The 17,554-nt window shown below is 36.2% G+C and overlaps 1 protein-coding gene across 1 annotated transcript in view; it reads left to right on the top strand.

The window, feature by feature from the left end:
• The window catches only part of LOC149819964 (protein CHROMATIN REMODELING 5-like), a 123,907-nt gene extending 111,986 nt beyond the window's left edge, over positions 1-11,921 (top strand). Inside the window, exon 31 of the mRNA XM_089983674.1 lies at positions 10,784-11,921. Coding sequence (XP_089839800.1) covers positions 10,784-11,247 — 464 coding nt within the window. The 3' untranslated portion in view covers positions 11,248-11,921. The remainder of the gene's footprint in view (positions 1-10,783) is intronic.
• The last annotated feature ends 5,633 nt before the right edge of the window (positions 11,922-17,554 follow it).

The raw sequence follows: 17,554 nt of genomic DNA, 5'->3' as shown, positions 1-17,554 counted from the left end.
TAAAATTAAGACTCTATGTTGTGTAGCTACACTTTCTCCCGGTATAACCTTACAATCGATGCAACAACCCCTATCTCTCTTTCTAAGTAGGAAAAAATCTATCTGACTCGTATTAACCCCACTTTTAAATGTTACTAGGTGAGACTCCATCTTCCTAAACCAAGTGTTTGCTAAGATCATATCATAGGACAAACCAAAATCTAAAATCCTTTCTCCACTTTCGTTTTTTTCTCCTATACCATAGCCTCCATGGATACTCTCAAATCCATCCCTACTAATGCCTACATGCCCATTAAGGTCACCGCCGATGAAAAGCCTTTCTCCATAAGATATCCCTTGTACTACTCCATCTAAATCTTCCCAAAATTGATGCTTAATGGAATCATCTAAACCTACTTGAGGTGCATAAACACTAATAATATTAATAATCTTCGAACCTAATACTAATTTAATAAGTAAAATCCTATCACCCTTCCTACGAACCTCAACTACATTATCTATAAACTCACGACTCATAACAATCCCTACTCCATTCCTATTCCTATTTATTCCTGTATACCAAATCTTATATCCCCAAGGTTCTATCATTTTTGTTTTCTCACCTACCCATTTGCTCTCTTGTAAACATAAAATATCAATCTTTCTCCTACACATAACATCTACTAACTCTACCAACTTACCAGTTAAAGATCTTATGTTCCAAGTGGCTAACCTAATTTTATGGTCGTGGACTAACTTCTTTACCCCCACCCGTCCAACAAAGTGAGGGAACCCTTGCCTATTTGACACCACACCCGGGCGCCGGTGTGACGCGTCGCTTCCGGGCGACGACCTAGCAACCCTTGCCCATTTATCACTGCCTCCGGGCCTATAGAGTACAGCGCGTCGCTCAGTAGGGAACGCCCCAACGAAATTCTCATATTGGTTCATATTCATAGGGTATGACAAAGTTTTTTATACTGGCTGTCACAGGCCTACCGCAACCCTCCTCCTTTATCCGGGCTTGGGACCGGCAGTGTATAACTAAACAGTTATACACAGGCGGAGTTCCCTAGTTCTTTACAATGATGACAAGTAATTTTACCCTTTTATCCTCCTTTGTATGCTCCCCCATTATGTCCTCCATTTTATTTTCTTTCAAAGTTTGGTGGTTTATAAGTCTTCATAAAAATTTTGGGTCTTGATACGGCAAGAACCTCGTAATTGGATTTGTGCATTCGAAGTCTTGTTTCTTCTTGACAAATTTGAGCAAGCGCCTCACTTATGGAAGGTGGTGAAGTCCTATGAAGCAAGGAGGACCTAACATACTCAAATTTCGGTCGGAGACCATATAGAAAAGAGAAAAAGTTTTCTTTTTCAACTTATAATTTTCTCATCTCAATAACTGAACCTTCTCATTTTGGTTCTAATATAGCTAGTTCGTCTCAAATAGGAGACAAGATACTATAAAAGTCTCTTACACTTTTATCTCCTTGTTTGGTATTACGTACCTTGTCTTGAAGATAATATAGTCTAACCATATCTTTTTAAATGAATGTGCTCTTTAAGAAGGTCCATGCATCACATGTCTTTTTAAATTTGATGATATTGGGGGCGATCTTGAACTCCATGGTATTCATGAACCATGAGAGTATTTGAGCATTGCTAGCTTCTCAATCTTCCAACTTGTTTTGGTATTCTTGCAAAGCTTTCTCTTTTTCTTCTTCGGATAGAGCTTTGACTTGATCTCCTTCTCTTCTTGATAATTTAAGTTGAGGTTTATTAGTGGTTCTACTAACAAACCCCCAAAGCTTTTTACCTTTGATGTGATTATTCATTGCGGTAGCCCACATCAAATAGTTGCTTTCATTGAGTTTGTAGGAGATGATTGAGGCGGAATCTCTTTCTCCTATAATGAAGAAGGCTTGCGTTTGAAGAATAAAGATTGAAGTGCACCACCACAAAGAGAGCAATCCCAAGATAACTTTCAACACTTCAAGTGCCCTAAGCTCTGATACCATGTAATGAAACAAGATATGCACAATCACAATGCCAACAAAAGGCTACACAAGTGCACAAATACAATATGGTCTCTAATGAACCAATAACAATATCATAAAAGAGATATACAAAAACACAAATTCCACAAGAGCACAATGGCACAAATTCCACACAAGCACAATGTAAAAAACTGATTTTTATATAACAGCCAGTAAGCTGAGTGGTGAGGCTCTAGCCTCACATACAATGAGAGGGATGCCTCCAATGGTCATATTTATGATGTTGGACGGCCTCTCCAACAATCATATTGATTGACATGCAAAAAACAAAAAAACAAAAAAAACTCTACAGTTCCTATTGGACAGTACTATAATACATGTCATTAAATGATCAAAATACCCCTGCTATACGTATATTATAATATACAAATATATACACTATATATTAACAAGTTTGGGTTGGTTGGATGGGTAGTTCAAGTTGTTTGGGAGATGGTTAGCGGCTATTGGATGGGATTCTCTAGTGGTTAGAGACCTAACTGTTAAGTTTGCAATACTCGAGTTCTTCCACACGTGAAGGGTGAGGAACAGAGAGAGAGAGAGAGGAGCTGCAGGAAAACCCGATTCCAGTCATAGGATCGACTGCTCTTCTAATTCATTTATAGTTACATACTAATACAAATTTTAGGGTACTAAAATACCCCTATTACAGCAAGAAGAAATTACATATGAAATAGCAATGACTACAGGTCTGGATCCCCTGACCCGTGACCCATTACAAGAGGTACACGTCTCTTCACCCTCCCTCAAGTTGTGCATGGTCCTGAACCATGAACAACTTGCCTTTTAACATCCAAAATCTGTCTTTTCTCAGTCCTTTTGTAAATATATCTGCCACTTGATCTGTAGTTCGTACAAATTCGGGCTCAATCTCCTTGTCTTCTACCTTTTGTCTCACAAAATGCTGATCTATTTCAATATGTTTGGCACGACTGTGATAGATGGGATTAAAAGACATACTAATGGCACTCTGGTTGTCACATAAAAGAAGCGATCGAGAGATCGATTCTCCTACTTCTGTCAGTAAATGCCTAATCCAGGTAGCTTCAGCAGTAGCGGCTGCCATTGACCTGTATTCGGCTTTTGTACTGGATCTAGCAACAACCTTTTGTTTCTTGCTACTCTAGGAAACCAAATTCATCCCAACAAACACACAATAGCCGGATACTGATCTACGTTTATCTGGGTCTCCCGCCCAGTCTGCATCAGAATAAACAGTAATCTCATGTGCATTTTGCCCATTAGTCTTTCTCTTATACAAAAGACCATCCCCAACAGTTCCCTTCAGCTTCCGAAGTATCCGTTTAACCGCTTCCATATGCCCTTCACATGGTGCATGCATGAACTGAGATACCTGATTTACAGAGTAAACAATATCAGGTCGAGTAAAAGTGAGGTATTGTAACATGCCCACTATGCTACGATATTGTGTGGGATTCTCGTATGGGTCTCCATCTTGAGAACTGAGCTTCTGGTGAAGAACACTAGGAGTTCCCAAGGGCTTGCAATCTTTCGTACCTGCTTTATTGAGGACATCAATGGTATACTTATGTTGAGTGAGAGTCATTTCTTCAGGGGTACTGTCGACTTCAACTCCAAGAAAGTATCGTAGTTTACCAAGGTCCTTCATTTTGAATCTCTGATTTAAGAGATGTTTGACCTCCTCAATATGCTCATTGGAATTACCAGTGATGATAATATCATCTACATATATCAACAACAGAGTAACTGTGTCTTGGTTCTTGAATATAAACAAGGAATGGTCCAGAAGAGATTTCCTAAAACCATATTTTTGTATTTCAAGAGAGAAACTATCAAACCAAGAACGAGATGCCTGCTTCAATCCGTATATTGCCCTTTTTAATCTGCATACATATTTTGTAGGATTCCCTTCTGCATAACCAGTGGGTTGTTCCATGTATACTTCTTTCAAATTTCCATGAAGAAAAGCATTCTTCACGTCAAGTTGACTAATAGTCCATTGATGTTCAATAGCTAAAGAAAGCATGACTCTGATTGTCCCCATTTTCACCACTAGACTAAAGGTCTCATCATAATCCTGTCCTTAATCCTGTGTAAATCCTTTGGCTACAAGCCTTGCCTTGGATCGCTCTATAGTCCCATCTGGTTTATACTTTATTTTGTATACCCATTTCGACCCGACAACATTTCTGTCAGGTGGTCTTGGTACAACATCCCACGTACCACATTCATGTAGAGCTTCCATTTCTTCATTCATTGCTTCAATCCATCTTCTAGAATTTGATGCTTTAGAAAACGTTGTGGGTTCATCTTCCTTGCTCAAGGCTGTCAAAAAAAGTTGAAAATCCAGTGAGAAATTTTCATAACTGACCCTTCTTTCAATCGGATGCCGAGAACGAGTGGATCTTCTAGCATCAAAGGTAGAAGTGGATGTAGAGGATGTGTTCATTTCTGGATTAACAATAGTGGGCGCCTCTCTTCCTCGTCGGGTGTAAACAAAACCTTTATACCTTTTGGGATCCAAAGATGGCTCTGTATTCTCATGTGCAATCATCTCATCAGCAGACATAGATTCCTTATCTTTTTTAGCACAATCTGAAGGACAGACATCACTAGTTCCGGAGAAAAGTTCAGAATTCAACCAAGGATAATAAACCTCAATTTTGGAATTTGATTTTGAAGGGCTAATGCATCGACAATCAAAATTCAATTCATCGAAGATAACATTTCTTGATATTTTGATGTGCTTGCTCATAGGGTCATAGCACCTGTATCCTTTATAGTCATCGGCATAGCCCACAAAACTGCACTTCAAGGCCTTGTCTTGAAACTTATGCCTCATTGAACTATCAATATGAGCATAGCATAAACAGCCAAACACACGCAAATCATGATAGTTGGGATGAACTTCAAATAGACAAAAGTAAGGAGACTTGTTTTCCAAAATAGTCATGGGCAATCGATTTATCACATGGACTGCAGAATGAAAGGCTTCTGTCCATAAAGTAATCGGAAGATTACTATCATGCATCATGCTCATCGCACTCTCAACAATATGGCGATGCTTCATTTCAGCAATCCCATTCTGCTGAGGTGTGTGAGGGCAAGACACCCTTCTCCTTATCCCATTACTTTGAAGAAAGTTAGTAAAGTCATTGGAAGAAAATTCACTTCCTCCGTCATATTGGAAACAAAGAATGTTTTCAGAAAATTGATTCTTGACAAATGAATGAAAGCTTTGGAACAACTTGAAGGTCTCAGATTTGTATTTCATGAAGAAAATCAAAGTATAACGAGAATAACTGTCAACAAATATAAGATAATATCTAGTTCCAGATATGGAAGCAACTGGGGCAGGCCCCCAAACATCAGAACAGATAATCTCAAAAGGTCTTGAAGCTCTTTTATTTATAGAATGAAAAGGTAAAACATGACTCTTACATAAGAGACAACTAGAACATTTGTTGTCATTGACATTTATTCCTAAACTTGACTTGAGAATGAGGTTATTTGAGACAAGCTTCTCAATGAAACTACTACTGCAATGACCTAGACGACCTTGCCAAAAATTTGGCTTATTGATTTCATAAACACTAAAGACACATGTAGGATTCTCAAAAGGCAACGCTGAGGAGAGCTTCAAGTTTGGGTCTACAGGACAAATATGTGTTGAAGGATCTTCTTGAAAAACATACATATTGCCTTGCCGTTTTCCTTTAGCGAACGTCTCCTTCGTGCAAAGATCCTTGACAAGAACAAAAGAGGGAGTAAATTCAACTGAGGCATTGATATCATCAACAAGTTTAGAAACCGAAACAATGTTTTTCTTGATGTTAGGGGCATAAAGAACTTTTGAAAGGTTGAGAGAGGATTTTGACAAAGGTATAATAGAGTTTCTAATATGAGAGATAGAATGGTGAGATCCATCCTCAGTAGCTATACTACTACCAATGTAAGGAACAAGGTTTAGGAGCTTACCAGCATCACCAGTAACGTGAGTCGCTGCACCAGAGTCCACGTACCAAGTACCTTGCTCATTCTGTTTCAGATTCAATCCTGCTAAAGCTAACAACAATAACTCCTTTACTTCTCCGCTGGTTCTTGTATTGTCTGTACCTCTCTTTGCTTCAGCTTGTGTTGATTTTTCTTTATTTAGGGGATTGAACCAACAATTAGCTTTGATGTGCCTCTTTTTATTGCATAAAAAACAAGTAGGAATTGGCTTCTGTCGTTATGGATTGGTATATGTGTTGGGTGTAGGCAATAATCCATGGCCTCCTTGTCCACTTCTCCCTTGTCCTTCCTTTCCCTTAATATCATAACTTCCTCGTCCTCGTGCATAAGCCATCCCTGTAGCAAGAACGTCTTGCGTCCCTGTATGCATAGATGATTCTTCAGAAAATCCCTTTAAGTTCATCTTATATTGAAATAATTTTGCGCCAGATCTTCAAAGTTGGGCAGCTCAGGTAAACATAACAAGGAAGTAACAATCATATGGTGTAGTCAGGTCCCAATCCACTGAGAGTTTGTTGTATCAAATCTTTATCAGTCACTGCACACCCAACAACTGCTAGTTGATTTGTGATGATCTTCATTTTGTTCAAGTATTCATGATAGTCATGGAATCCTTTCTTAACATCTGAAACTCTCTTTTAAGAAACATAATCCTGGCCTGAGAAACCTATGAATATGTCTGAACAAGTCTGTCCCAAAGTTGCATGGCAGTATAGTCGTCTGGAATTGCCACAAGCACCTCTTGTGACAACGTAGATGTGATATAAGCAACTAGCACCTGGTCTCTTTTCATCCAGGCTACAAATTCAGGATTTCTAACACATACCGTAGTAGATGCTCCTTTACTGTCCCATTCTTCTCGTGATATGAACTCTGGAGGAACTGGAACAGATCCATCCAGATGTCCAGAAAGATCCTGACTCCTAATGAAAGGAATGATTTGCCTCTTCCAAGTCAAGAAGTTAGAATTGTTTAATTTTTCAAAACCGAGTTGACTGAGGAAGCTTGAAGAAAGACCAGACTGAGTAGGAAATGAATCCATGTTTCACAATATTAAGAATGTGTCCAGCACACAGCCCGTCTCTGCAATTTCTGCAAACCTCCCTTTTTTTTTCTTTTTCTTTTTGATGAAAGGTCACGCACCTCACTAATGTAACTGTTGCAACCTCTTCTCCTCTTTTTTTTTTGCAAAGAGGACTATATCGCGCTATGTAAATGGCACTAGATAGAGATTAAGAGAAGAAAACTGATTCGATATCTAATTCAAAATCAATATCTTATTTAAAACTAAATATTGAATTCCGATCAGATTTCTGATTTTCAAAAAGGAATAAATAATTAATCACTAAATACGAAAACCACAAAAAAAAAACATGTGAATAGAAAATCACATCCGATATTAATGTAGTGCCTTTCAAGTATGAAAAGAAATAGAGGTAAGGAGGACGTCAAGAGGAAGAAGAATCCAGATCTGATCAAGGAAGGATATGACTGGATCAACTGACACCCGATTACGTGACTAGATCACGCTCTAATCGAAACTGATCAACAAGATATATTGAAAACAGATTGAAGGATAAGAAGGCAGCCTTGAGAATGCTTAGGATCAAGATACCTAGACCGAGACGATTCAGTTTTATCAGAAAAGAAAACTTGATCAGATCTGATTTTAATCAGAACTGATCAAGATCGAGATACCAAGAGAAATATTGGATGAGATGAGGAGGCAGATAGAAAGAATATTGTGAAAAGAAATTTTGTTGACTTGGAAGAGTAAAACGATGAGATTCAGATCTTTTTAGACATACCTTTGGAGTCAATCCCAGATCCAGCTGTAGCATGGCTCTGATACCATGTTAAGTTTGCAATACTCGAGTTCTTCCACGCGTGAAGGGTGAGGAACAGAGAGAGAGAGAGAGAGGAGCTGCAGGAAAACCCGATTCCAGTCATAGGATCGGCTGCTCTTCTAACTCATTTATAGTTACATACTAATACAAATTTTAGGGTACTAAAATACCCCTATTACAGCAAGAAATTACATACTGCCATTAATGAAATAGCAATGACTACGGGTCTGGATCCCCTGACCCGTGACCCATTACAAGAGGTACACGTCTTTTCACTAACTACATGTACCTAACCCTTTTATAGGAAGGGAAACCTCCACGGGAAAAGATTAGGTGCCATTACATGGCACAATTTTTTGTGCCCTACTTACCTGATCACCCTCCATCTTGGGGATAGGGCCTGTCAAGTGTGGGGCCCACGTCCTGATGGAGGGCGATCAGGTGCCTAAGGCACAAAACATGTGCCATGTGATGGCACTTGATTCAGACTCAACCTCCACAAGAGAGATCTTGAGGAACTTCTCTCCAATTCATTAAGCAAAAGCTAAAACAAATTATAAAATGAGCTTCAACACTTGGGTTGGGCCTTATATTGATCTCAGCCTCCTAGACTACCGCTGGTATATGAAAATATTACATTCATGCCACTCGACTCCCAGTTGTACATAAAAGACCCAAGATGTACAAGATATTACAAACGTGCCATGTTGCCCACGTAGGGGCCTAACTAGGCAAGCCGGCTAGGAAAACTGCATTAACAAAAAATTTGGATATTACAACAAAATAATTCTTTGCTAAATGAAGAAAATCCATGATGTAGAGGCCTCCTTTTAGCCTTGCTCAATCAGCGTCTCTCATGAACATGACTGAATCATGATCACTCCGAGCAGATCGATAACCACTGTGCTTAACTTCTCAAACCGATGCTCGAGGGGCTTGCTTGAGACCATAGATTACTTTGCATAGGCGACAGACAAGAGGAGTGGAATGTTGTCCAAGGGGAGGTTGCTTCCTCCTAAGGAGCATGGTTCAAGGCATCTTTTTAAGGTCTTACTGATAGAGTGGCCATCAGATGACCTTTTGGGGAGCTACAGTAATTACAAGCTTAGCTAGCGCCATGCTTATAGTTGGAGATACAATAGTGACTTGGCTTTGGGGTGGTTTCTCTATGGACAATGTCACCTTAAATCGTTTTTTTAGTCTCCATTATTTACTCCCCTTTCTTTTAGTAGGTGTCGGAACTTGACAGGTCTCGCATAAGCTAACAGGCAGCTTTTATAAATTGCTACTGCATCTGCGCTTTGCTACGATATATATATAGTCACTAGAATATGAGAACTAGAAACATGGGCATTTCCAGCACTTTTTTGCAAATCCAACTATGTGGATGTGCTTGGTATGGTGAATTTGCTAGAAATCAACCATTGGATAGTATATTTTCGATGAAAAAATGTGATTTTTGAATGCTTGGATATTTATGAAGATTATGAGCCATTGATTGTAAATCCTTAAAAAAATATCTTTTATGCATCAAAATTGGATGATTCAAGAGCAGGTTCTTATAAAACCAAACATGTAGATCACATCCGTGCGGTTAGATTCAAAGAAAAGGACAAAAAATCCATGAAAATCGTGGTTCACACATCAGTTCTCATATTTTAGTGACTCTCTCTCTCTCTCTCTCTCTCTCTCTCTCTATATATATATATATATATATATATATATATATATATATATATAGAGATATATGAAAGACATTTACAATATTTAACATTAACATGTAAAGTGACCTGTCACAGAACCAATGAGAAAAGTTGATGTCATACCAATAAGAAGTGTTAGGAATAGAATAACACTGTTGAAGATGGAGGGATGCTTTTAGAAGAAATATGAAGATTTAGGTGGTAGTTTAGATAGGAGAACATAGTTGTAAATGAAGAAAAAATGTAAAAAAACAAATCAATTATATGAAACTACAATACCTACTTTAATATATATATATAAGGGTTTATAATATATATGCATGTGGTATGTGTAGTGCATGTACATGTAACAGCACCCAAAAGCACTCAGAACTCTGAAATACCAGCATAAACATGGATATGTGGAGCATTTCTGAAGCACCGCTTTCACATAAGAATATGTGCAGTGTGCCTGCACTTCACAATTGGGGTGCATGTTTTTCCATGCTAAATACTATCATCTTTCTATAGAAGAGTATATTCCAATATCTTTGGCAATTGAATATGAAAAGATTAAACAGCTGCAAGTATCAGAAAATGACTGCTTTATAGTAACCACCAACATAATTTCTTCAGCATTGCTGCTCTCCTGGTTTATGTTGAGACCATGTGATTCTCTTTTTCAAAAGTCACTGAAAAGTTGTTGATCTAAATTGACATCATCTGCGATTGAATGGAGCTGTCTGGAACATTGAGACCGTGAGTAGTTTGTGTGCCATATATGAGCAGTCATAGGTTTATTCAGGTAGAACCTAAAATTAATAGTCAAAAACTGTGACATGCTGTCAGCTTTACAAAATCTGGAGATGTTGGCATTGGTGAAAGTTTTGATGAGATTATGGAAACTTTAGGTACTTATAACTTCCATGACTTTCTACAAAGATACAGCTTGGTCAAGACATTATTTTTCTATTCATGTGATGTTCAAAACAAGAATGTGTTAGTGTCTATAGCAGTGTCAGATCTCTTGATGGAATGCTTCCTCATTGTCATAGCCTGGGCATTTCTGGTAACAAGTGTCTTGAACGTGGCAAGTTTCTCCATATTCTGAGATGCTTGCAACTTGCATTTACAGAATTGTTCTACGTGTAACTATTTACTTCGCAGCTTAAGTAATTTCCTGTAGTTTTGTACTTTATGAAATAACTTTATATTGCAGGAATGTCCACAAGGCTGTGGAACTATGTTGCTAGCTTTTCAAACTTGCCAGGGGATGGACTTTCTCAGATATATTCAAAATTAAAGCAGGAACCACAGGTTGAACACATGGTTTCCTCTGTACAGTTCAGTGGCTCTGCCCCAGGTTCAAGTGGCCGAGATGATGCTGCTGCTTTAATAGACAGAGCATTCCAAAAGTACACCATACACACAGCAGGTACCTTCCACCGGGATCAGGAGATAGGGAAATCAGAAGCGTGGAAACGTTGGCAGAGAAATGACATGGATGCATATTCCCAAAACACAGGATACAGGCAACCATTTAATAATCATAATATATTGAATGATCCTAATTCAGCGGGGATTTTGGGGTGGGGCCCTGGTGATACTAGGCAGTTTGGTAATGAAAGATGGAATAAGTCTCTTCCGCCGCATCCATCATGGGGAAACCAACCCATTCAATAATATTGCGGGCAGTATTTTGGTTCATCAGCACATATAGGTAGCACCAGTGCTCTTGTTTCAAGATGGCATTTTCTTGCCACCTCGGTATTGTTTCTACTCTATTTTTTCAATTCAAGGAAATAAAAACTTGCAAAATACCGGTGGGCTGCAAACAGTCAAATTGCCAAAGTCCATCCAATCGGCACATCTGCTGTAGAAATGTCTGAATCAGGAGACTGCACGAGTAATTCAGTGCCTATTATAACAAGCTAGTGACCAAAGAGCAAGAAGGTTTATTCTGGAGTAGACAAGGCCAGAGAATTTTCATGGTGGTGGCAAGTGTGCTACTTGGATATTTTGCAGGGACCTTTTCTAAGCATTGATTGGATATATCCCTATATAGATGCACCTTCTTTTTGTTGTAACATGTACATTATGCAGCCTCATAGCGATAAAAGAGACTGGGAGGAAGAGAATTATATAAGAGCATCCCATTTTGTATGTTACACTATAATGCATGATCCAGCAAAAAGGTGCTGATTTTTTTTTTCTTCAACCTTTTTTTATCTTGAATTGTTTGTCATTAATGTAAATCATAATATTGAGCTTTTAACTACTGCCTTTATTTGTCAGCAACTGTAATATCAGCAAATATATATTATAGTTTTCTTGCAGATGCTGCACGGGACTTTCAATCCAAAATCACTGGTTATCAAACCAATTGCCCTGTTTTGGGTCTGAATCGTCTTGTTTTCAAGTTTAAAAATGTATGGATCCCACCACGAAGTCTGTTTTTCAGCTTTAGAAAGAAAGAGAGTATTATCACCAATCATTTTTATGTCCATCCGTAAAAGCATTCCATGATGCCAAGCATGTATCTTGTGAAAAGCCAAGACTTCGATTGGAAGCAATAAAGGGGATGTGAAATAAAAGAATCTGCCAGTGCTAAGTCGCATATGTTGTGCCGTAACTCCAGAATCATGGACAGTGAAACTAGACATCCTATTATATCTCACTATTGTATTAAAACGAAAATCACTAACGACTGTTAATCCACCCTTCGGCAGAATGTTATAGACACTTCTCAAAAGCATAGTTGCGGGTGTTTTTTGCTTAATCCGAAGCCATAGATGTCTTGTATCATTATTTGTTTACTAAAAATCATGCTTTGGATTGGATCAGCTTTAATAAGAAAAATTGAATTTTCTTCACTAAATTTTAGTGTGAGCTATTGATTTTTTATCCAAAAAATGACCCTACTGTATTGTTTGGCTAAATTGACCCAATTCTTTAAAAACTCTACAATTTTTTATATTCTCTTGATGTCCAAAAATCACAAATATTTGACATCGTAAAGACCTTTTTACTTTTCACGAATTTAGGTCTTTTTGTGATAAAATTGTACCATCCATCAGCTATCTTCAACACTCACTTAAATTCAAAATCGCAGGTTTTTTTATGTGAATTTAGACTTTACGAATATCACATAAATTTATTTGAGAAATTTTGGTGAAACTTAAACTACCAAAAATGCAAATATCCTACCTGTTTTGCATATAATAAAATATTTTGCACAAATATATTTATGAAACACCTCTCGCAAATATCATATTGTTTCACATATACTTCTCGAAATCACATATAACTTAATATATGTGTGAAACACTTACCACTAATTTTGCAAATAGCTTACTTTTTTGTAAACATTGCATGTTCTCGCATGAAGTTATTTGTGAATCTCTAGATATCGTAAATATCATACTTAAATATTTGCAACACTATAATAAATATGTGATATTTCTTATTTTTTGCAAATTTCTTAAATCATACTTGTTCGCATATATGTTTCAAAATCTCGTGAAGTATATTTGCGAAAATCCTGTTGATCGGCAAAAATTAAACATTTTTGCAAAATTGTTTCTCTAGATAAGTCAATATGATTAACATAAAACTAAATATAGTTGGTTTGCACAAAAACAAATAACTTAAAGTTTAACAAATACAAAATTGCATTCAATGCATGGGCGTCATTACAATAGTCAAAGTTTAACTTGATCCATTCAATAACTTGATCTATTACAAAGGTGTATAATTATCCATAGCTCAGTTAGCTGGACAGACTCTTCTGACACCTCTCTAACAGATGTTTGCTTTTTCATTGTCTTTCGCACCCTTAGAAGCTCTTTCTTTAATGTGCTTGTAGAATTTGATTTTACAATTCCTTATATCTCTAACATCTTGTTGAAAATAACTCTTTATTAGTAAACAACGAATATCTCAAACTAGTAAACAATTGACATATAAACACATACCTACTTGAAGTTCAAACTCCAGTGTTTGCCCAAGTACTACATATATTATATGACAAATATATCATAGTGATACTTGTAAAATGAAGAAATACCAAGTAAAAAATATGTACATGTATGAAATGAGTTAACAAACAAATGCAAAGTGATGATGCGTTCTCTTATTGAGGAATACCTGTCATTCTCTGTGTCATCCAATCTTCGTAACAGTCAAACCTAAATTGCACTAAAAAAAAAGAATCTGCAACACATATGCATGAAAAGGACATAACAAACATGTATAAAAAATGAGATGACAAGCATACACAAAAAGCACATTATTGAGAAAATTATGTAATTGTATCATTTGTTTTAGGTATTTATTTGTTAAATATGTGTTGGGCATAGAATTGTACAACCTAAAGTCATTTTCCTTCATGTCCATTTTCCAAAGAACCCAATGTTTGTTGCCCCGGTTGAAAAGAATTAAGAGATACAACATAAATATAGTGTAATGTAGTTATGCATGTAAAATTTTATTTGTAAATATGCACAATTATGTAAAAACATACCTTCTCAGTATCAAGGAAATGATACAAGAAGTCATTGCTTTCCAAGCAGTCAGTTGCCTTTTAGCTGCGATCATTTGTTATAAACAAACAAGGTTTATTAGTTAGTTTTTATTAATCGGTAGTAAAACATTATAAACATCGCTTTTATAACTCAAAAAAATATAGGGTAAGATAAAGGGTCTTCAGCAAGTTGTCACTTTTCTTGTCCTCGTTATGAGCCACTTGGTGTCTTTCTACAAATTTTTCTAGATGCTACATAGTAAATTCAGTTTGGTAACAAAAGAAAAAATAAAATTACGTGCAAAAGTAACAAAAAACTAAACAAATTAACATGCAAAACTAAAACTTGTGTCACTTTTCAAGAGAGTTTCTTTGTCAAACTTATACTCTTTTGGCTTTGGGGTATTCTCTTCTATAGTTTTTCCTTTCCAATTAACTTGTTCTTAACAACAAAATAAATTGTATACGATTAATATCAAATAAAGATACATGATTCAGGATATTGCTTATACCGCATATATGACCGGTTATTCTTTTCTCTTTGAAACTCGAGATTTTTTTAATCTCTTTCTTTTGTAAGAACGTGTATGGTCATATATCTCGAACTACCTAGATATATACATAAAAAATAATTAATTGAAAAATATTGGATATACACATAAAGAAGCAATTAATTAAAAAGCATTGGATATACACATGAAGAATCAATTAATTAAAAAACATTGTATGTACACAAAGAAGCAATTCATTAAATAACATTGGATATATATGTATATTGTAATTCATGGTGCTGCCTGTTGTGACCAACCTCACCACATGCACTGCACTTGTATGCCACAACATCACTGTGGTATGTTTTATGTCAACTAACTTTAGGTCGCCTTACTTTGCGAACCACTTTTGATAGATAAAAAGTTATAAGAGTTGGTGGAGCGATGTGTAGGCCATTATCTATGATCGAGTAGAATGAATATTGATTATATGCAACTCAATTTGATTTAACTTTGAACTACTTGTCCTAGTAATCCTCTGGTAGATTACCCTTGTACAAAATGCATGCAATCTCATGTTCGCAAGGAATCCCGCTAACCTGTCACTATTCACAAGAGTACAAGCGACTTTAAAGATCAGTCGCGGGCCCCGTATCATTGTTGAAGGCAATACACTACTTGTACATTTATTTGTTGTGCCTTTTTCTTCAGTTCTTCTAGCTTTTCTTAGACCTTTGTCCCTACAACACCGGTCATATGCTACCCAGCAATATTTCTTTTCTCAAAAAGTTTCTTCAGAATGAGACGGAGTTTTTAATAAGTGGAATTAGAGGCTTATTACGTATGACGAGAATTTATGAATTGAAGCTTCCTGGTATATTAGATGTTAAGCAACCATATCTTTCCTCTTGAAAGTGACAATTAGCTCAATGTTTCAGCTCCACCTTAGTGGCAATAATTACATGTGTTTGTGCTTTGTTTCTTAACTTTGTCAAAAAAATAATTGCATTGTTATTTTGTAGTTGCTTGAGTTGCACTCCATCAAAGTACACCGAGTGGTGAACCAAATTTTTTTGAAAAGTTATTTGTCAAATGTTTCATGCAAAATCCAATATTACATATATGCCATGTGTAAGGGATAACATACTTTAAACCTGGATGTTGATCTAAGATAATTGTCAATACTCATTTATATGTTTAAACTCATTGAAGTGTATGAATTTGTGCTTTAATACCTCTAAAAATCATGCTCATGAATCTTTGGACTCCTTATCAACAACTGAAAATGATACAGAAAATATCTCACCACAAGAATCAATAATATGGGCCGACAATAATATACTTGCATATCTTCTTTTTAGGAATGTGCCATCTCTCATAAAAACTGGAAGAAATCCTTTCAAAAATTCATCCATGATTGGGCCAAAGGATAAGAACATGTACTTAAATTGATTTTTCTAATTGGTCTTAATATATCCTAGTGATCCTCTATTAGCATTCATCAGATGATCCAAATAGGCAGGAAGCATCTTGAATGACTATTTGAATGAACCATATAATGCAATCTTAGTGTGTTCTTGTCCACGTCATGCTTGTTTGTAAGTAACCTCTATACCTTCTTCGCTATTGATGTTATTCATGATTTTTCTTGGAGTTATCTTTGGGTTATCGTGCATGTGTTTGTGAATAACACGTGAAATCTACTTAGAAGATATTTTCTCCGCTACAAGGTTATTCAATGATCCACCACATGTATGTTCGCTATTATACCTCTTTACTTGAAAGAAACTCGCTCTGCATACCTTTGTTCAATGAATCTTTCAAGGGAAATCAATTGTCATATGAGTGTTCTTCCTCATGGATACAACAATAACTCTATTATTGTAGCTTTTTAAGAAGTTTATTTTATAGTTATTCTTGATCATATGATCTTTCAAAAACTTGTGGCAGTGTTGGAGACCATTAAACCTTTTGCTCAAAATAATTTTTTGATCGTTTGAGTGTATTGATAGCATTGGAATTGTTCACAATCATTATGTTTTTCATTACGCAATTGCTCATACAAATTAAATGTCTTCGCTTTAATCATTCAAGAACCAAGGGTTTACATTCTCCAATGTCATTGGTGCATCGCTTTTACCTTCTCCTATCGATATTGTATACTCATCATCATCGATATAATCTGATTCTGCACTATCAACATGATCATTGTTATCACTAATTGATTGTTCGGTTGTACCAACTATATCAAAATTCATTGTATCTATCATTTCATTTGCTTCTATGCATGCATCATTTTTGTATTTTCAACATTCAAGATTAACCATCAGAATCTCGCATTCATCTTAACCATAAATCACATCAAAATTATAACTTATACCTAACATTATCGTATGCTCAAAAAGGTTGAATGTCATTTAAATTACTACGATAAAAATCATTGACACTAGTTTGCCCATGTACTTTCACATCCCTTGCAGTGATTTGACTCAAATAAAATGTTTTATGTCATTTTTAAACCACCCATATTTTCATAGATCGTGAGTCATTAATTTTTAACAATTTAAAAATGAATCTGATAGAGTATTAAACAAGATAAAACCTTCTAACATATTAAATACACTATATTGAACACATATGTAGGGTTAGATTTACCATTTGGACAAACAAACGAACAACAGTGTGCCATAAGGTATAATGGTACAAAACCATCTCATATACACAGTATATATATATATATATAAGTTGCATACAAGATAAGGACGAGACAAGAATACCTAATAAAGGAACAACCACAAGTACAAAACGTCCTCCTAGCCTCAAAGTCTTGGGCATACAAAGATGAGGATGATGAGATGATAACTTGCAAATGGATTCCTGCCACAACATTCGTTCATATAAGACCTCGTCCTTGTTAAGATTTAAATTTTGATACGCAACACACCATAAACCATGGTCTTAAAAATGGCAAATTTTC

Source organism: Nuphar pumila, chromosome 12 (genome assembly GCF_984573655.1).
Source record: "Nuphar pumila chromosome 12, dmNupPumi1.hap1.1, whole genome shotgun sequence".
NCBI classification, from domain to species: domain Eukaryota; kingdom Viridiplantae; phylum Streptophyta; class Magnoliopsida; order Nymphaeales; family Nymphaeaceae; genus Nuphar; species Nuphar pumila.
Note: the sequence above shows the minus strand (reverse complement) of the source record. Positions and strands in the feature narration are given on the sequence as shown.